Here is a 21,593-nt window from a genome sequence, read left to right as displayed (position 1 = left end):
CCTCCCTAAAAAAACTCAACAACTTTGACCTGAACCCTCCCCCCCCAAAAAATCGGTCTTCCTCCTTCCTAAAAAAAGTTCAACAACTTTGACCTGAACCACAAAGGGGGGGGGGTAGATCACTGCCAGTTTTTAACTCTGTGAGTAGATCGCAGTCTCTTGGGAGTTGGCCACCCCTGGTATACATCAACAATCATTCTGAAATGTTTATGACTGAAATGTAATACATAGCAGTCTAAATCTTGTTCATTTTGGGGGGGGGGATATATGTTCTTGGAAGCCTTTGCTGGCTACTAATACCATTTGAATTATTTTAACTACCCACCTAGCAACTGCTGTTTTATTCCAAATTCTGTAATCTTCTTGTGCACAATTTTTATTATACACAGAAGGCAGTACGGTATACAAACATTGAATATAAATACCCCAAGTGAACTAAGAAATACGATGGGAGAACTCTGCTGTAATATATGGCTATGCACAGAAAGAAAAGTACAGTATGTGCAATTGTGGGGCAGCAATTGTCAGTCAGGTCTCAGGGTGTGGCTTCAAGGCATGTGAGGCCGCCACCTTCCTGAAGCAAAGCAGGTTGGGGCTTCGATGAGTAACTAACTACCTGGGAACCACATGCCTTGGGTTCCATGATGAAAAAAGGTGAGATATCAAATAAATATTGATACATTTTCAAAGTGCCAAATAAATGGGAATGCTTATCATCTTTATCAAGTTTATCTTCCCGCAGGCCTGTATGGGTTCTTTCACAAGTTGGGGGACAGGGGACAGGGCGGTGTTTGCCTTTACAGTACATGTTAAAAATGTAATACACATGTGCAACACCACACACTCCCCAACCACAGCTATGATATGGCAGCAGGTACACATTTTCCACCCATAATTGTTTGAATCAGTGATATCATGTTTTACTTTATTTTTAAGGCAGCGGGTTTGGAATACAGAGATATGCAGCGTACCTAAGGTGGGATTTGAGTTCAGGCTTCCCAGATGCAAGCCCCAGACCCCACGGCTGCTTAGGTCCCTCCCCAAAGTGAAGGGCACGCAGTGTCAATTTTTGAGCCAGCCAAGGTCATGCTTCCAACCTTTCCTCCTCCTTAGAGGAGTAGCGCTGGAAGTCAGCAGGGAACCCATAAGCGCCCCCTCCTGGTTTCTACCTCTCCTTTTCACCCCCAGGGTCGCCACCTACCCCTGGGTCCACCTACCCCCCTTAAGAAAAACCCTGCCCCGGGTTGCTTTGGAAATCCATGCAACCAGAGCTTTCCCGCAGGATTTCCTCTCCCTGTTAAGAGAAGCTCCACCTGGCAGATTTATCATGGGGAAGCTGCTATTAAAGGCACAGGCGCAGTCCTGATTGAAGAAGATGGCAACCCTGTTCAGCACCTAGGGCCCTAGGGTCTCCCACGCCCTTCCTTTCCTTACAAACTCAACCCCCCTCCCCGCGCACAGCCTGCGCTTGCCGCAAGCACCATCTTCCCTCCCCGGGCTCCCCAATGCTCCTTCGCCCCATCTTACATTACCCTCGTGCTGGAGACGAATCAGCGGCGGCGGACTGTAGGATAGCTTTACCTTCCATCTGCCGCGCGGGGTGCGTCGCCCTAAAGGGTTCCCCCGCGCCCTCCCCTTTAGACAGCCCCCCCCCGCGCCCTCCACACACAAACACCCCCCCCCCAAGTCGTTTCTGGCGCCCTACCCCAGCTGGCTGTGCGAGCCTGACAAACTCGAAAGAGCGGGCGGGGCCTGAGGGCTTCGGCAGGTAGGCGCGATAATGAGAGAGAGAGAGAGAGAGTCAGGCGGGTGGGGGGGCCTCTTGTGCAGCGACGTTTGTTTCTACCCGGACATTGTTTCCAGTGAAACAGGCCAAGCGCGGTCGGGCGGGGAAAGAGGCGCGAGAGGGAGGCGCTCGCGTGCGGATGATGGGCGCGGGTTGTGCGCATGCGTGCTTTTTATTTTTCTTTTAAATAAGCGGCGCACGCGCGCTTAGCGTCCGGCTTCTTGATTTGTTTTGCAGGCGCCGGAAGGGGCTGGGCTCAATGGGTCCGTTTTGAAGCGGCGGGAGCCCCGGTTGGCGGTGCTGCTGTTACCATGGCAACAGATGTTGCTTCCCGGTGGGTGGGTGGCTGAGGAGGGAGGAAGGGAAAGGGAGGGGGGGTCTTGAGGAGGGAGGATGGAAGATGAGCTCCAGACAGGTAGAGCTTTGAGGGGGACCCCCCTTTCCCACCTCTTTCCCTGCACCTGCTTTTAAATACATGTAATATAAATGGGGCACCGGGGGGGGGGAAAGGTTATTGTTTTGTGTTCTTTGTTTGCTTCTTTGCGCTTTTATACCGTAAGCTGACTGCCCTGTGATCCTTGGATGAAGGGGTGCTGCACAAATCTATAACCAGTGCTATTTTTTTTCTAGAAAAAGAGTTGCCAGAACTCACCATGAACACCTCCTTCTTTTTCTCTTAGAAAGGCACCAGCGCCCACCTGACAGGCTCCGGAACTGCGTTCCAGCAAGTTCCAGCGGGGGGGGGGGGGAGCCCTGAATCAATCATCACCGTCATTTTATTATTTGTACCCAGCCACTCTGGGCGGCTTTGAACAAATATCAAAGCATAATAAAACACCAAACATTAAAAACTTCCCTAAACAGGGCTGCCTTCAGGTGTCTTCTAAAAATCAGATAGTTACTTATTTCCTTGGCATCTGATGGGAGGGTGTACCACAGGGCGGGCGTCACTACCGAGAAGGCCCTATTTCCCGGTAGCTTCACTTCTCGCAGTGAAGGAACCGTCAGAAGGCGCTCAGAGCTGGACCTCAGTGTCCGGGCTGGACGATAGGGGTGGAGATGCTCCTTCAGGTGTACATTTGACAGAGTCGAACAAACAAAATAAGCGAACTTTCAGATCGCATAACTGGATACAGCCAGCACTGGATTTACAGCAGCGTAGGCAGGCAGAAACAGAATTTTGCATTCGACAGACCTCGGTCCTGTGAAGCCTAGAACAGTTCTTTAATTCTAAAGTGTTTGCGTGCCTAGGACCCCTTGTGTTCATCTTGGGGAGATGACATTTTCCTTGTGGTTCAAAGAGTTGAATGCCTTTATAGACAAGTACCATGTCTTCCTTCCCCAAGGAACTTGGAGGTAATTATTGCCTTCTGAAATTGTTGTAACCCATGTAGAAGTAGAGGAAAATAAGACTCTTGCACCTCTATCCACATCCCATTTCAGGATCTCTGTTAACTCTGCAACTTTGCCATATGGGGGTATGGCAGAGAGGGAATTGTGTCTCCATGAACAAGGCGGTTTGCTCTAGAGCCTTGTGATCCCTCCATACAAGTTGGTTGGATCACAGTTTAGTTTCTTCTCTGTAGGATGTCATTTCGGATAGACTTAACAGTTGCCTACTGTTGCACCAGAAGCGGTTTAGTCATGCTGGACAAACGCCGGCTCCCTTGGCCTGAAGCGAGATGAGCACTGCAGTCCATAGTTGCTTTTGACTGGATTTAACTTCTAGGGGTCCTTTGCCTTTAATTTTGTCATAATCAAAGCAATAAGTGATTGATATCTTAATCCTTGCACCTTTTCTCCATTTGCTATGTCTGAAATTGTGGGTCATCTTGTGTTTTGTTTCATAGAAACTGACGCCTGTGCCATGAGCTGTTAATGGAAGTGGAAGAGACGTCTGGTGTAAGCAAGAGTTTTTCTGATTACCTCATTGCTGGTGACATTCTCATCCATCCGCTCCACCAGCTTCCCCATGAAAAAGAAGCCCATTGACCCTCGGACAGCTGTGTCCACTGACAGCAAGCCTGCTGCTTGCACCAAGAAAAGGATACGCATTTCTGTAAAGAAGCTTCGGGAAGTGCCTCCACCCCGTCGTCCAGAATGTGCTGTGTTGACGGTTGATGGTGCAGCTGATATTCCACCAGCATTGTTGGCCAACAAACCTGCATCTCATAAGCCATCAGTAGCAACCTCTGGTGGTGTAACGGAGGGTATGTCTGTAGCCCTGTGCAGTTTTTTGTTTAAAGTTAGTCAAAAACTTCATTTGTTGTCGGTCGCGGTTTGACTGAGGCTGTTGTCTCTCTATAGGCCATAACTAGTACAGACTCTGTCAAATATGTTCATTTAGATGTTGAGGGAAATGTCCAGTAAATTATGAATGTCGGTCCTCAACTCCCCATCACATTTATTTATTCAGAGCATTTGTACACCTCTCTTCAGCCAAAAGGGCTTCCAGTGGCTTACGTGAAATCAAAACAAGGCACTCCCTAACCTCCTTACATACAAACAAACCTATCTATCTCTATCTGATCACATCTGATTTTGTCTTATCTTACTTTCCCTTTGCATTGTTTGTGCATTCAGTCCTTTTGATGACAGATTCACAGCCACTGACCACCTTTACTGTGGTTTATCTGAGGTAAGAGAGACTTCCTAGTATGAGGCAGCTATGTCCTTAGAAGGCTTGAACATAAGAACAGCACTCCCCTGTGGTTTCCAGCAACTGATACTCAGAAGCAATACTGTGAGGCAGAGCATAGCCATCATGGGTTTCTAGGTCCATGGACAAAACATTGTTAAGTTGAACTGCAATTGTATTGCCAAGCGTGCTGTGGCTTTTCAGTTGCTCCAAGTGGGTGGAATGATTCTGGAGGATTTCAGTGAAGACAGGATGGTGTTTGCAGTTTAGCTTAATGGATTATAACCTACGTTACAGTGGTATGTGTTGATGGCATGTACAGGCTCTGTAGTTCTCTTCAGTACTCTGCTTATAGGAAGATTGCTTACTCGGAGAGACAATGCCCCTGTGATTCTGGACAACTAGAAACAATAGAGCATGTGCTTCTCCAGTGCCATTATTATAGAGACATCCGTATCAGCCTCATCTCCTTAAGTACCAGGGTGCACAGGACAATTCTATACCTCCTTGCTACTTTCAGATACCAACCCTGCTACAGCATACAACGTTGCCAGGTTCTGCACAGCAGCATTCAAAATTGGTAGGCTGATGACCTGCGCCACAAACTACATTTAATGAACACCCATATCAGAGTGCTTTGTAAATTGATAGTCATAGCCTTTTATATATTAACCTTTTATGCTCTTCCACATCCGTTTAATGCTCCTAACCCTTCTTTTAGCTTCTTTTAGATTCTTACAGTCTTTTATATATTGTTGTTGTCGTTTAGTCGTGTCTGATTCTTTGTGACCCCATGGACCAGAGCACGCCAGGCACTCCTGTCTTCCACTGCCTCCTGCAGTTTGGTCAGACTCATGTTTGTAGCTTCGAGAACACTGTCCAACCATCTCGTCATCTCTCGTCCCCTTCTCCTTGTGCCCTCCATCTTTGTCTTCTCTTGTCATGAGGTGGCCAAAGTATTGGAGCCTCAGCTTCAGGATCTGTCCTTCCAGTGAGCACTCAGGGCTGATTTCCTTCAGAATGGATAGGTTTGATCTTCTTGCAGTCCATGGGACTCTCTTTTATATATACCTTCTGTTTTAATAATTTTAGCTTTCCAAAATGTTTTACAGATTTTAAATGATTGTACCCCACCCTACTTATGCTGCTCTATGACCGCAATAAAGGTTTGATTGATTAATCAGTACTCTGCAAGTATGAGCGCTATAAGCAAGATAGCAGTTAATCGAGATATAACCCAGTGAATTGACATTTCTTCTAGGTGTTGCAAGCAGGTATACCGGTAGACATTCAGAACTACTGTCAACTGAAAAAGATAGCAAGCCCTCACAGTTACCTCCAGAGGTAAGCATAGTGGTATTCTGTTCTTCAGTCTACAGAGGATATTTCGTATGCTTGTTCCCATACACCTTGCTTACCAAATATCAGAAGACTGTCCACTTGTATTTCTCTTTTGCATATTGCTTTCCCCCCCTGTATTACAACCACCGGCCAAGATGAGTTTCATCAGCTTCATAGTATTGTAATTCTGAAGTTACTGCTGTCACACTGAAATATGTTGGAAATGTTTCTGGGTGTTTTTAAGGACTCGTAATTCATGATAGCTGAGACAACATAATTCTGCCTTTCTTTTTACTTCATTGTGTTTCTCTCTCCTTTTACAACTTTAGACTTTCATTTGCTAAAATTTATCTGCAAACCATGTTTAGAAGCTTTTAAAAACAGCAACAACTGAGCTGTTAAGATGTTTGCAGCCTGGCAATTGTACTGGAGGCTTTGCAGGTCAAAGGTTGTCGATTGCTGCTTTAAATGTACCTATTCAGCATATCTGCTGTATATTCTATATATTTGGCACATAAGGGGCAGTTAAATAGTAATATCACCAGAGTCCTTTAGGACCTTAAAAGTGAACAAATTTATTGTGATTTTCGCATATGGCATAATAAATTTCTGAGTCGTTAAGATGCCGCAAGACTTTATTTGCTGCAATAAATTCACAAGGCTACCCTCTGGAGTTAAATAACAGTGTGATTTTATTTGAGAGATATAAAATACATGAAAACTTATTTTATATTTCTCTCTTCCCTTCTCACCCCACCCCCCAAGCAGGCTTATTCAAACGACGCTGGAGTACACATTCCTTCACAAGTAAAAGAGGATGGCAGCAAACAAAAAGGTAATTCAACTCACTCCTTTGCAAATGCACTCTGAAATTAGCAATGGGGCTAATTCCTAGGTAAGTGTGCATAGGAGTGCAACTTTTCCCCCTGCTTTTATTAGTCCTTTGGGGATAATTTCCTCCATATAATACTGAAGATGGAAACGAGCATTTATCGAAGTAGTCAAGTACGCAAAAGGCATACAACGGTGGCAGTGTTGGGGACGTGAATGAGGGAAAGGAAGAAGTCACCACTTCTGGGTTCTTCCGAGGCAACTACTGTGTTATTTCCATCTTTCCCTACTATAGAAGCTGGCAGAGAGGGAGGGCAGATGGGGATTGGGGGGGGGGAAATGGCATAATGGACACCTCAGGCACAATGTAAATTAAATTGCATAATCAATCATTGTGGCAAAAATCCAGTGGCTTCATGTGATACTTTTGTCCATAACTTTTAGGTGTGATTTGAGGTGTTAAAATCTTAGTGTTCTGATTTTGCGGCAATGTAGTGTGCCCAACGGTAGTTGTCTGGAATCCCCTTGAAAGCAGGGTTTCGGTTACAAAGTTAGAGAAATTCCAGATTCAAAATAAAGCCTGGTCTCCATACGTTCTGGTATTATGATGATGATGATACCATAACTTCCTCCCAAAGTTGCCCAGGGCAGCATACAGCAAAATGTTATGTTCTGTGTGAGGTTGGGATGAGGTGACGAGTGAACCTAAGACCTGATCTCCCTCTGTGTCGAGATTCTGATGATAAGTGGTATCTGAACAGGCCCTTGTTTTCTTTTCATAAGGTTGTGCTTTGTGAGCATTTCAGATTCTAATAAGTATAGTTTCTTCTGTCTTTTTTTGTTCCACGTTAGCTGACATGTTTATTTCCCAGTATGATACTGGGCAGAAGGAGGCTGTAAGAGCTGTATTCAAGCAGAGGTAAGGAAGCAAATGTTTACTCGATTCCATCTACGACTTCCTTCCCTCTTTAATGGCTCAAAAGTGTTTCTGCTATCTACGAATATGTTGGGGACACAGTGGGTGGAATCGCTGGAGAAAACTTGCAGCATTGAAAGCATCTCATGTAGGGATCTTCTTATCTGCTGTACCACTGAGCTTTGTATGCCGGTGGTGGGAATTAACTGTTTTTGCCTTGAACCCTGGAGAGCTCCTGCCTATTGCAGCAGCACATTTGGAAATAATTTTTTTAAAATGAAGTGGCCTCTCCAGCGTGCAAGCCTGGGCAGTGTGTCTGGAGGTCCTGAGCTGCTCAGATGACAAGACCACCCCCACCCCCCGCCAGCCTCGCTGATGTGGTCCAAAGGAAAGGAAAGCAAGATGTTTGGCACCAGCTTGGTTGCAGGAGTTGCCAGAAGGAGGTGTACAAGGCGTCACCCAACTGGCTTATGGGCTCCATTCTGTATTTGTGCAGGGTTTACTCCTGGGCCATTTTTCTTCTCCCAAAGATATCCTGCAAGGCAGCGGGTTACTACATGAGCACTACAAAATACCCATTTTACTGAAGTAAAAAAAAAACCAAGATCACGGCCACTGGTCCCATCACCTCCTGGCAAATAGAAGGGGAAGAAATGGAGGCAGTGAGAGATTTTACTTTCTTGGGCTCCTTGATGACTGCAGATGGTGACAGCAGTCACGAAATTAAAAGACGCCTGCTTCTTGGGAGAAAAGCAATGACAAACCTAGACAGCATCTTAAAAAGCAGAGACATCACCTTGCCTACAAAGGTCCGTATAGTTAAAGCTATGGTTTTCCCAGTAGTGATGTATGGAAGTGAGAGCTGAACCATAAAGAAGACTGATCGCCGAAGAATTGATGCTTTTGAATTATGGTGCTGGAGGAGACTCCATTCTTAAGGAAATCAGCCCTGAGTGCTCACTGGAAGGACAGATTGTGAAGCTGAGGCTCCAATACTTTGGCCACCTCATGAGAAGCGAAGAATCCTTGGAAAAGACCTTGATGTTGGGAAAGATGGAGGGCACTAGGAGAAGGGGCCGACAGAGGACGAGATGGTTGGACAGTGTTCTCGAAGCTACGAACATGAGTTTGACCAAACTGCGGGAGGCAGTGGAAGACAGGAGTGCCTGGCGTGCTATGGTCCATGGGGTCACGAAGAGTCGGACACGACTAAACGACTAAACAACAACAACTGAAGTCAAATTTGTGATATTAGGAACCACCACCCCAAACAGAAGCCCAAACACACACAAAATAAAATAAAACACAGCTGAAAAGAGCAGGCAATCTCCAGACTAATTTTTTTTTTTAAAAAAGGCTGGGGTGTACTTTGAGGCTTCAAGAAGTAGACAGATTTCATCTAGTCCGACTCCTGCAATGCAGGAATCCCAACTAAGATGAACAAGTAGTATGTCCTGGTGTAAAACATCTCACTGGATGCCTCTTCATTTACCAGGGTTGAAGTGACATTAGTTCACTGAAAATACTTTCAGAGGGGCGGGGGGAATGGCTCTTACAAAAGAAAATAATAAAAAACACTTTCCCATCCCTGTTTTGTATATTTAGAATTCAGAATGTTCCTGTATTTAAAGAGGTGAAGGTCCAACTCCTGGATGATGTATGCTCTGACAAAAAGGACAGTGCCAAGTCAACACAAAGCGAGAGAGAGTCAGCTACAACCATCGCAGCTGCCACAGCAGCAGCTATTGCTTCTACAGCCCCACTTTTCAAAGTAAGTAACTGGCTTCATTGTTTATTGGTTTAAAAAATATTCCCTGCCTTTCCCCTCCATGAAACAACTTGCAAATATTAAAAAAGGGTAAACAAACCTTCATAAGCTTCCTGTGAAAACTAAAACCTCCAAGATTTTTTTCTTGGGTGGGGGGCGGGGTTTGACAGGTGTATGCATGTGTGTATGCTGGAAATGGAATTTAGCTCTAGTTTTCAGATTCCCTTTTTAACAAACAGATCACTTTAGAAATTGGTGGCCGGCCCTCCAGTTCCTTGGACCAGGCTCAGCCATGTTAAAGGACAGCTTTTCTTGCAACCCAAGGACAACCATCTAGGTTTGGGGGAGAGAAGTTCTGGCCTTCACAACTTTCGGCTTGCATCTTTCCCACCAGGTCCAGAGCGACTTGGAAGCAAAAGTGAGCTCTGTGTCCGAAATGCTTACCAAGTTGCAGGAGACGGACAAACAGCTGCAGCGAGCTGCAGACCAGCAAGCCATCTTGAAGGCTCAACAGCTTGAGGGCCCCCCTTGCCGTCAGAGAGTTGACGAACTTGAAAAGCAGATGAATCTGTTCATGGAACAGCGAATTCAGCATCTGGAAAATTTGCAGCAGCAGCAAATGAATATTCAGGTACTGGCATAAAAATGTAGAATCCTGCTGTTTCATTTCATGAGAATATTCTGTACATCACCCGTGGCTACAATTTTTAAATGTAAGTGCATTAAGGGAGCTTATTTTGGTTTACTGTTGCTCACCTTATGCTGCTGTCGTTATAACCTATGCATATTAACAACCCATGGAAAGGGGGCTGGTGGAGGCCAGCGTAGCTGTTTCCACCCGATTCAGTAGGCTCTGGGGGGGAAGAGGGGAAGCAACTTTTGCCACCCCACTTCTGCATGCTCTTCTCAAGATCCAACCCACAAAAACACACAGAATGGCACCCTTAAGAGGAGATATACTGTCCCCACATATGTTCCATAGGGTTGGCGGAGGGTACCCCCAGAACAGATATGGGAGGAGGAAGCAGAGGGAGAGAATGTTCCCTTTCGCAAAGAGAAATCCTTGCACTTACAGAACCTTAGGCTTAGCTGCAACCCTTAATAAATAAGGTTCTTGACCTTTCTCCCAAAGGGTGAAAAACAGCCCAACAGCACATTACAAACAAACAAACAAGAAATAATCAAATTTCCTCGGAACTAATATTCTCAAGATTGCCAGGAACAGTACCTTTCACCCATCAAATGGCTGGATGAACAGGGATGTTTAAAAATTTCTCCTGAATGTTAACGTGGTAAACAGAGGCACCTCACCAGGGAAGACATTCCGCAAATGGGGAACTGCTTCCAAGAAGGCGCTTGATTAAAGGGAGGGAGGTCTTTGGAGTCTAGGGCTAAGCTAGAGGCCATGTGGGCAGCCCATAGAGGTGGGCAGAGCCCCTGAGCTACAGGCGAGTATTTATGATATTTACTCCGCAACTGATACTGTCTTTTTTTGTGCACCAAAGTTCTTGCTAAGCTATTCCTGTGTTTGAACTGAAACCTCTTTCTCCTAGTCCCGTTTGATTAGCTCTGCACTGAACTCGGGTGGCTTCCAAGATGTCAACACAGCAGCTTCCAAAAGAACGGCAACACATGCCATGAATGCAGGGAAGCCTCTTACTGACCCTATCTCTGCTCACCAGCATGGTTTCTTTCCTTCCAACGCCATACCTGCACAAGGTGAGAGGCATTGGGTTGCACTGATTCGTACAGAACTGCAAAGCGGCAAAGGCTGGTACTGTGCATCTCCTTTCAGTTAAAATTGCGTGTTTTCTAGCTCTTGTCATCTTCAATTTAAAACTCCATAAAAAGTAGACCAGGCATAAGATTAGGATTGCTTAATGCCCCAAAGCATTCTTGCCTTTAGAGACCTGTTCAGCTCAGTCAAGACCACACCAAATCATGGTTAAAATTAATCATAGTTCAGAACCCAAACTCATCTTCGGTCTTCTCAGATTCCTAAGTTCACTTAATGCTGTAGCAGCCTATGGTGGCAGAGCAATGGCCACGATCCTAACACCAAACCCACTTCAGATCATGGTTTGTGGTTTGCCAGCAATCATAAATGACAATTTTTCAGTTGAGACATCTCAGTGCTTATGCCTCCTTAACCAAGGGTTGCTGTGACTTCTGGATCAGAGTCCCTGTGTTGAAATGCATAGTAGTGAAAAAGGTAATGGAGAGGTTTGTGTAGCTGCAGCTACTGAATAGTAGCTGATTGTAGTACAGAATACGATAAGATAAGATATCTTTATTGTCATTGTCCCCTTGCGGGAACAACGAAATTACTCGCTTGCTACATCCACTCAGATAAAGCATTCTGCATAATCCAAAATTACAAAACCTAATTAAAAACAGTAAATATAATACAAATAACAAGTAAAATAAGATGACTTCAAAGTCCAGACTTTCCATTTAAGGCCAAAATCGCTCTAGAGAAGGAACTATTCCAGAGACGGCTCGTTCTTGCCTGCATAGTTCTATATCTCTGTCCCGATGGCAGGAGCTGAAAGAAATGGTGACCAGGGTGCGTTGGATCTCTTGATATGTCTAGTGCTTTTCTATGGCACCTGGTGGTGTAGATTTGTTCTAAGGTGGAGAGTGAGCAGCCAATAATGCTCTCTGCTGTTTTAATAATTCTACACAGCCCTGCTCTGTCCTGAGAATTACAGCTTCCGTACCACACACATAAACCGTACGTGAGCACGCTAATGAATACGGTAATGAATTGTGAATATTCTGCCCGTGAATAGGTTAAATGTCCAAGCTGGAAGACAGGAGAGACAAAAGGGCATAACTTCAGTAACCTCCTCTTTCTTCCATCCCCACTTCCCTCTGTTGGTTTCTACTGACTACTGAAAGGTTTCTTAAATTGAAAGATCACTTTTGAAACATGTTCAGGTTTGGGCAGATCTCCACAAGTCCATAACTCTGGAGCAGTCACCAAGCACGCATTGTAGCTCATGACATGTGTTTTAAGTACTTATGAAAGAGACGGGCATGACTATAATCTGCCACTTGCTACCTTCCAGATATCCAGCTCTGTTTTGCAAAATGTCTGTTCTCTTCATTTGACAAGTTGAGACTGTTCTATCTTGAGGAGGTCGTTTTAACCGCTGGCATAATTGCTTCCCACTGCTCACTCTCTTTAATATGCGTTTTTTCTAATTGAGCAAACCTATCTTCCCACATTCCAGCATGTTCCCGGAAACATGAAAGCCGCGGTATTAGTTCGCAGAAGACACCAGCACCACGCAGATACGCTCCTGTGCCGGTATCTAAAGATACTAAAATCTCACAGAAACTGGCAAAGAGAGAACAACCAGTTGGAGAAAAAGAAAATGTGCAACAGTCAACTTATGGAAGAACTTTGGGTGAGATCCAGGAAGTTTCAAAGCTTCTCTTTCCCCTTGTTGATGTGGATCTGCCCACTTGCTGTTGTTTTCACGCAACCTTGTCCATTCTTGCCTACATAGACAGTGCTCTGGTTTGCATTAGATGTGTTGTTGTTGAATTTTATCAGCACCACTCGAGACTTCACAGTTTTCAAGCATTTCACACTCTTTGAATGTGTATTAGGCTTTTATTCTAAACAAGCCTTCCAGAGAGCTTGTCTGTTACAGCTCAAAAATAGTTTATTTACAATCCCATATGTGAATTTTACAGTTCTCTAGTATTCATCATATTGCTTCAGTATTTTACTAATGCTCGGACAAGTAAGATTATTACAACTGATTTGCTACACACCTAACTAGCGTATGATGTCTGCTCACACATGTGCATAGATATAATTCATAAATACATAAATGTCTAGAGGGGTTGGGAGCTGGGGGCACTGTCATGCAGTGGTTCCGCTCCTTCCTCCTGGGCCGTGTTCAGAAAGTGGTGGTGGGGGATGAGTGTTCAGACCCCTGGGCTCTCACTTGTGGGGTGCTTCAGGGTTCTGTCCTCTCCCCCATGCTTTTTAACATCTACATGCAGCCGCTGGGAGAGATCATCAGGGGGTTTGGGCTGGGTGTTCATCAGTATGTGGATGATACCCAGCTCTACCTCTCTTTCAAATCACAACCAGTGAAGGCAGTGAAAGCCCTGTGTGAGTGCCTGGAGGCGGTTGGAGGATGGATGGTGGCTAACAGATTGAGGTTGAATCCTGACAAGACAGAAGTACTGTTCGTGGGGGACAGGAGGCGGGCAGGTGTGGAGGATTCCCTGGTTCTGAATGGGGTCACTGTGCCCCTGAAGGACCAGGTGCGCAGCCTGGGAGTCATTTTGGACTCACAGCTGTCCATGGAGGCGCAGGTCAATTCTGTGTTCAGGGCAGCTGTCTATCAGCTCCATCTGGTACGCAGGCTCAGACCCTACCTGCCTGCAGACTGTCTTGCCAGAGTGGTGCATGCTCTAGTTATCTCCCGCTTGGACTACTGCAATGCGCTCTACGTGGGGCTACCTTTGAAGGTGACTCGGAAACTACAATTAATCCAGAATGCAGCAGCTAGACTGGTGACTGGGAGCGGCCGCCGAGACCACATAACACCTCTCTTGAAAGATCTACATTGGCTCCCAGTACGTTTCCAAGCACAATTCAAAGTGTTGGTGCTGACCTTTAAAGCCCTAAATGGCCTCGGTCCAGTTTACCTGAAGGAGCGTCTCTACCTCCATCATTCTGCCCGGACACTGAGGTCCAGCACCAAGGGCCTTTTGGCGGTTCCCTCGTTGCGAGAAGCCAAGATGCAGGGAACTAGGCAGAGGGCCTTCTCGGTGGTGGCGCCTGCCCTGTGGAACGCCCTCCCAACAGATGTCAAAGAGGAAAACAACTACCAGACTTTTAGAAGACATCTGAAGGCAGCCCTGTTCAGGGAGGCTTTTAAAGTTTAATAGATTACTGTGTTTTATTTTTCTGTTGGAAGCCGCCCAGAGTGGCTGGGGAAACCCAGCCAGATGGGCGGGGTATAAATAATAAATTATTATTATTATTATTATTAATGCTTTTCATTCTGGGAAGGAAACCAGGAATGTAACTATCCCATATATGTGTCTCTGTGTGGTAACACACACACATTTGAACGTGTGCACACACTATACTCTGCCCTATTTAGCTATAATAACGGCATGCTCTTTTTTCTCATCTAGGTGGAGGGAGACTTCTAGAGCACATCCTGAATTCTCAAGAAACCCCATTAAGCCAGAGTACATCTTCTTGGAAGGACCCAAGAAGTGACAATGTGATGCCGTGGTGTTTTGGAAGAGAGCAGTAAGCACCTCACTTGTTAAGAAGCAAACAGGTTGTAGCTACTTGAAATCCTGGAAATTAAATTTGACCTGGAGCGATATCCTAATCTCAGTTCAAATATCTGAATTGATAGAAAATTAAGAGGTTTCCATTTTTGGTGATTTATATAACACTGCTCCCACAATTGCTAGCTGAACTCTGTACATGCTTGAGACGCGTGCTTCATGGAAGAGACTGTTTTCTTTTAAAGCCTTGTTTGCATAGGCATGAGGTTGAAAAGTACACTTGCATACTGTGTTTGAGCTGTTTGAGCTTAACTGTGCTAAACAGGGCAAACTGACCCTTGAACTTTGTCCACCTCTTTTGTACTGAACTAGAATCAGAGAAGTGGAACCCGCAGGAAAAAGTGGCTGTGGGGTTGGACTGGATGGCCCTTGTGGTCTCTTCCAACTCTACGATTCTATGATTCTATGATTCTATGATTCTACTCCCTCCTAAAAGGAGCATTTGTATGATTCCTCCCCCACACAACCATTTGACCTTAGCAGGGCATTTTTGTCCTCTTTCCATCCCCTTGCACCTCTTTCTATTTTCCTTTTCCAGGTGACAGTCAACAGTCCATGGCTGCTGAGCAGGCTCAGTCCTCATTCGACTGCTGAGAGGGCTGCCCTGCCCCCTTAGGGTTGTGTTTTTTTAAAAAAAAGTACTTCTGCAAATCTTGGGGTAACCCCAAGCATGCTGATGCTTCCTCCTGCTTCTCAGTGGCCCCTGTCTGGCTACAATCCACTCACCACCTGAGTTTCCCGTTAGAAGATGTGGTGCTGTGTCTGCATCCGTTAACCAGTGCATACAGGCAAAACGTGGGGTAGACGTTTGTTCTCAGTTCCCATCCATTGGTCAGGAGTTTTGCTTTATTTACTCCTCTTGGATAATGGCTGTTTTATTGTCTTGTGTTTATTTTAAGTGATGGAGAAGTGTGAAATTCTCAAATTGGGCAAAACTTTTATCTTGTGAACCACCCTGAAATCTTACGATGAAGGGCCATATATGTCTAGTAAATAAAATAAAAGGGCTAAGTAGCAAATTGGGTAAAAAACACATGGCAGCTTTGGTGGCCAATAACATGGCTTTGCTTGAGCATCTGTTTGCCTGCCTTTCTGGACCTTTTTGTTCTTGTAGGAATATGTGTCCCTCTCCAGAGTTGTGCAACTTGATGATGATGATGATGATGATAATAATAATAATAATAATAATAATTTATTATTTATTATTTATACCCCGCCCATCTGGCTGGGTTTCAAATATTTCTTAGGGGCAGATCGAACAGTCAGCAGACTGAGCCTTTTCTTTCGTCTAAAAGCACACTTCAAGATCACAATCCAGTTGAGAGAACAGTTAAGAAAGCAGATGCTGTGCTTCACGATCTCGGGCAACTGAAACGGGACATGCATGACATCCTCCAGGTAAAGCAAAAGATGACCAGGTTGTTGAAATAACTTGATTGATTATTGATTGATTTAACTAGTTAATTTCTATGCTGCTTAATATATTTAAAAATATCTCTAAGTTCAAATACTTGCAAAGCAGGAACCTGAAATTTGAACTTGCAGAGGTGGTTTCTGCAAATGAAAATGTAGCAGCCAGGAAGTCCAGTTTTCAGACTCTCCTCAGCTGTTAAGCAAAATAAATCATGCAAATGGCATGCAATGGCTGTGATTCAGTGAGCGCCTTACAACTCCCGATGCATGTTGACTTAAAAGCAGTCTGTGTTACTTGGGATTTAGGGGAGAGGGCTTGCCTTCTGGAGGAAAGCGTATGTTTCACTGCACATACAGTGTAGTGTTGAATTTGGGCCAGGGGCACCTGGGGTCAGCTCTCTGCTAGCCTACGTAGTTCCTTGGAGCCATACGGCACTGTTGTGAGGGAACACCGGAGTGCACTCCTGCCCCGAGCTCTTTTTGCTTCTTTCCTGGATTGCGGAGGCATTGTTAATTATTAAATGTTGGATCCACACTTTATTGCAGTACAATATGCTTTCGTAACCGTTCAACTGCCCTGTCGAGTTGAACTTTGGTAGGCATGGAGGGTAACCTAAAGGACAGAATCAAGAGGAGAAAATTTTCTGTCTCCCAACGCATGATAAAATTAGGCCTTCTAGCATGATGAATAAGGATGTTACTTGAGGGTCACAGAGGTGGTGGTGATGTTATGGCCTACAGTAGGAACTGTATATATACAGTAGGAACAAGTGTATATTAGAACTCCATACAGATAGTCTTGGTGAGATTTTAACTGAGAGTTCTAGCATTCTTTCCAGACAAGTTGCTGCGCTCGTCTCGTGTAGCAAAAACAGCTTAGCACATCTTCACGCCAAACATCTGACAAAGTGGGCTTGAGTCCATGCAAGCTCATGTCATAATAAATTTGTTAGCCTTTAAGATGCCTCATGATTCTAGTATACTGTACTTTATATCAGTGTAGGGAACTTTATCTTAAGTATAACAGATTCTTTCTCCCCACTTACCTTACAGGATGCAAAGGAGTGGAAGTCGGACATGAATAGTATTATGAAGGTTCTGTGTCAATTTGTTTGTTTGTTTTTAAATTATGGAGACAATGCTTTGGAGCAATTTGTTGTTGTTGTTTAGTCGTTTACTCGTGTCCGACTCTTCGTGACCCCATGGACCAGAGCACGCCAGGCACTCCTGTCTTCCACTGCCTCCCGCAGTTTGGTCAAACTCATGTCTGTAGCTTCGAGAACACTGTCCAACCATCTCATCCTCTGCCGTCCCCTTCTCCTAGTGCCCTCAATCTTTCCCAACATCAGGGTCTTTTCCAAGGATTCTTCTCTTCTCATGAGGTGGCCAAAGTATTGGAGCCTCAGCTTCACGATCTGTCCTTCCAGTGAGCACTCAGGGCTGATTTCCTTCAGAATGGATAGGTTTGATCTTCTTGCAGTCCATGGGACTCTCAAGAATCTCCTCCAGCACCATAATTCAAAAGCATCAATTCTCCGGCGATCAGCCTTCTTCATGGTCCAACTCTCCCTTCCATACATCATTACTGGGGAAACCATAGCTTTAACTATACAGACCTTTGTCAGCAAGGTGATGTCTCTGCTTTTTAAGATGTTGTCTAGGTTTGTCATTGCTTTGAAGCAATAAAATACCCTAAAACCAAATACCCCTAATTCAGTTTATGGCAACCTGCTGGCCCCCGGAGGTTTTGGTCTACAGTACATACGACACTGGGGCTGATGGAGGTTGTAGTCCATAATTTCTGGAGGGTTGGCGAAAGGCTCCTTTAAACATTCCACTGCAGGACATGTGAGCAATAAAATCACTAAAGACCATAGCCTGCCTTGATTCTGCCATAACCTTAAAAATGGGGTTTTCAAAGCAGGGCTGGATCCTGTAGAACTAGAAAGGCAGACCTGATGCTTGCATCTGCCAAGCGTTCATTGCCATGTAGTTCATTCCCTTTTCGAAGCCATCAACACTCCTGGTCTGTGGCTCCGTCTGGCTTCATGCACTAGCGTCAAGCTAGCCAGTTGCAACAGCCTGGGTGCACCTGCAGTAAAACTACAGGCATTTAAATGTCCCTGTTCTGTGGTTTGTATAGGGCCTGGCAGCAATGCAGTGCTATGAAGCTCCCCCCAGCTCTTTTGAAGAAACTTGTGTACCACTTCCCTGTACCATGGGAACTAAGATTCTCCAAAAGGGCTTGGAATCTGGGGGTGGTATGGGTGGGTTCTCCTACCGCAAACAGCCTCTAGCATTTGCCTGTTGCAGACATGTATTACATGGCTGAATAGTTTTATTTACTTGTGTAGATTGCCTTGGGAGTCAAAGTCACTTTCTCCTTTTAATTTGTAGGCAACCTCGCACTATAGAGACATCGCCCGACAGAAGGATTGCCTGCCTCCACATCAGCCTGCCTGTTCGCTGTGGCCGTCATCATCGGAGGAGCTTCTGCAGGTTCCCGCAACTGCGGTGGGTGGTGATCAGGGGTGGCCGGTCTGTGGAATGCTCTCCTGGTACCCACAAGGGCTATGCCTCTGGCATCAGGCAAAGATCTCCTCTCCCCAGACTTTGAGACCCTGGACTGAGGGCTTTTTGTGCTGCTTCTAAATTTATTTCATGTTGTCTTTGTTGTTGTTGTTGTTGTTGCTGTTGCTGTTGTTGTTGTTGTCGTCGTCGTCCATCCAATAATTAGGATTTGTTGTCAGGCATAGTGATGTCCCTCCAGTTTCCCCAAAATAATACCCAAGGCTTTGTTTTGGTTTTAACTGGAGTTGACAATACTGGTGTCAAACAGAGGGCAGTTGCTTCCATTAAGCACCGCTGACCTTATCAGGGTATCTGGCTGATCAGCATTGAGGATAATCCTGAATATTTGAACCTCTGATCCCATTTTGTTTGGAATTTAGCAAAAACACCCTGTTGGCCCAAGCCTTCCTGAACTCCAAGAGCTTTCAAAGTCAGCCATTCTTCAGTCAACCATGGCTTCCAAATCCATACTGAGGGATGCTGAAAAGATCCTAAGAGCAGTGCGCAAGAACAAGAAGCTCCTTGAAGAAAACCTGGAAGCCATTATCCGTGCCAAGGATGGCAATGCTCTGCACGCCTTCATTGATGAGTTGACAGCAGACAGGTAGAGCTCTCTGGCAGTTATTTTTAATCCTGTGTTGATATACCTAAATGCCAGCAGCAAATACAGTATTAGGCAGGCTTGGTGGTTTCAAAGTTTTTAGTTTTGTTCACTAGATGCAAGTAAAAAAAACAAACCCATCCTAAATTAGATCACTTCCTTCTCTCTCATCTAGAGATGTCCTTGAGGAGATACGAATCAGAAAGTCTGTAGATGAATGGATTAAGACAATCAGCATGGAAATCCAGGTATGGCTTTTAAGACCTACCTATTGATACTTAAGTCTTCATTTTTCAAAAGCTACATTGAAGGGGAAATTATACAAAAGAGAAAGTGCATGTCGTTAACAAAATAGAAGACCAGATAGTTGACAGAGTCCATCATTTAGGGAAGCTTTTAATGTTTGACAGACTATTGTATTTTAATATTTTGTTGGAAGCTGCCCAGAGTGGCTGGGGAAACCCAGCCAGATGGTCGGGCTATAAATAAGAAATTATTATTATTATTATTATTACTATTATTATTATTATCATCATCATCAGTGATTTTGGTTGAAAGCTGCACCACTGCTGTGCTCTAACCTTACCAGCTGCTTTTACATTTTGCCTTTAGGATGAAATGGCAAGGAATGATGTCCTCGAGGTAGAACGGGCTGTCAAGACAATGAAAGCCAGCAGAGAAACACATGCAACATCTCAGTACCCCACAGGAATCCTAACTAAAAGGCATCTGCCTGCAGCAAAGCCCACTCCAGTGCTAGCAGATAAGGTGAGACTGCAGAGTTTGGAAACAGTCAGGAATTCTTAGCTCTGCCCAGCAACCTCCATGGACCAAGGTTTGGCCCAACCATAGTATAAATGCTAGAAATTATGCTCTTCTCTCTCTAAAATAAATAAATAAATGGTACAGTATATTTTCCCTGCTGTACCTCAGGGAAACTGGTTTCAGGGACCTTGGATTTGAGGAACACATTCTCCAGGTCTGGATTCTCTTATAGCCGAGCTTTTCTTTTTTTGGTTATGCATTTGGATACCTTTTAAGTTGTTGTAACCAAATTTGCATGATGGTTCCTTTTGGATCAAGGTGGCAGGCTGAACTTTTTGAAATTGCACTGAATTTAAATCACCGATTTCAGAAATGCACTGGTGGTCTTTTGGGTGTGTTTTTTTTTGTTTAGAATTCCTGAGCAACGGCAGGTACAAAGCCGCTGGTGTTGTAAGCCACCCTGAGAGCTTTGTTGGAGATCTAGGTATAAATCCCTATAAACAAATGTGGCATTGCTTGTATCATTTGCTGGGGGCCCTTTTGCTCAAGCACCATGTCTGCCAACGGTGCTGCACAAATAAATAGCAGTAATTGTATCCTACATTTGCACCCTACCTTTTATCCAAAATGCTTGAAATAGTTAATCCCGTTTTATTCTAGCAACGGCACTGAGAGGTGGTTAGGTTGAGGGAGTAAGTTGACCAAGGCCATCCCATCAGGTATTTCAGCCCAAATCTCTGCCATCCAGATCCAACACACAGACTCTATCTATGCCAACACACTATTAAAAAGTTTCAGAGTCATTTTCTGTTTTGTGCAGGGGCCTCCGAAAAGATGGATGGGGGCACGAAATGAAGATTATCTCTCTCAGGTATACGGTCGGCCGATTTACCAGGGTCACAGGAGCACACTTAAGAAGTCCCCGTACCTGAGGTTCAGCTCGCCTTCTCCAAAATCAAAGCCTCCAAGACCTAAACTGATAGAGAGTGTTAAGGGTAGGTAAAACGCCTTCTCCACCCACACCCTAAAAACTAATGTTTCAAACAGTCTGCCTTCATTTCCTGTTTAAACGTTCTTTCTCCTTGATCGTGTGAGAATTCTTCATAGCAGTTTCATTGTCATTGCTTGGGGTAAGTGGCAAGTTGTTGGGGCTCATTAGCGTGGGCCCTGCTATCCATTTTAAGGATGTTTATGGGATTGATAGACTCTGTTGAGCCATCCATTCTCCCAGAATTTCGGAAGAGGAAACTTCCTTCGGCTCCATGAAAGGACAGCTCCGCTTAGGCAGGTCATGGCACTGAACCAGTTCCTAACATGTAGGGTCTGATGTGCTTGTGCCCTGTGCATGCTCCCCCCCCCCCCCCGCCACAGCTGGATGAATGGGAAGCTGACGACCCTCCATGCTTTAAGCTCGGATGCAAAGAAAATCACAGTGTGACAACCAGAGAAATTACATTTTAAGGTTACTTGCTTTAGACCTCTGAAGCTTGCCCTATTATTATTAGTATTATTATTATTATTATTATTAATTTATACCCCGCCCATCTGGCTGGGTTTCCCCCACCACTCTAGGCAGCTTCCAGCAAATACCAAAATACATTAAAATATTGCAGATTAAAAACTTCCCTA

General features: G+C 44.9%; 1 protein-coding gene across 5 annotated transcripts in view; it reads left to right on the top strand.

Moving 5' to 3' along the window:
• Positions 1 to 548: 548 nt before the first annotated feature.
• Positions 549 to 21,593, top strand: part of KIAA0586 (KIAA0586 ortholog) — a 71,833-nt gene continuing 50,788 nt past the window's right edge. The window contains exons 1-17 of one of the 5 annotated variants that reach the window (XM_088674218.1): positions 549 to 654; positions 3,637 to 3,996; positions 5,686 to 5,768; positions 6,531 to 6,600; positions 7,449 to 7,515; positions 9,118 to 9,283; positions 9,675 to 9,911; positions 10,834 to 10,999; positions 12,517 to 12,693; positions 14,450 to 14,570; positions 15,862 to 16,012; positions 17,081 to 17,122; positions 18,425 to 18,541; positions 18,979 to 19,202; positions 19,375 to 19,447; positions 19,812 to 19,967; positions 20,785 to 20,959. In XM_088674218.1, the coding sequence (XP_088530344.1) occupies positions 3,759 to 3,996; positions 5,686 to 5,768; positions 6,531 to 6,600; positions 7,449 to 7,515; positions 9,118 to 9,283; positions 9,675 to 9,911; positions 10,834 to 10,999; positions 12,517 to 12,693; positions 14,450 to 14,570; positions 15,862 to 16,012; positions 17,081 to 17,122; positions 18,425 to 18,541; positions 18,979 to 19,202; positions 19,375 to 19,447; positions 19,812 to 19,967; positions 20,785 to 20,959 (2,263 nt within the window). In that variant the 5' untranslated portion in view covers positions 549 to 654; positions 3,637 to 3,758. The other 4 variants (XM_088674203.1, XM_088674221.1, XM_060271150.2 and 1 more) reach the window with 4 other exon arrangements.

This window comes from Zootoca vivipara, chromosome 1, assembly GCF_965207765.1.
Source record: "Zootoca vivipara chromosome 1, rZooViv2.hap1.1, whole genome shotgun sequence".
In the NCBI taxonomy this organism is placed as follows: domain Eukaryota; kingdom Metazoa; phylum Chordata; class Lepidosauria; order Squamata; family Lacertidae; genus Zootoca; species Zootoca vivipara.
Note: the sequence above shows the minus strand (reverse complement) of the source record. Positions and strands in the feature narration are given on the sequence as shown.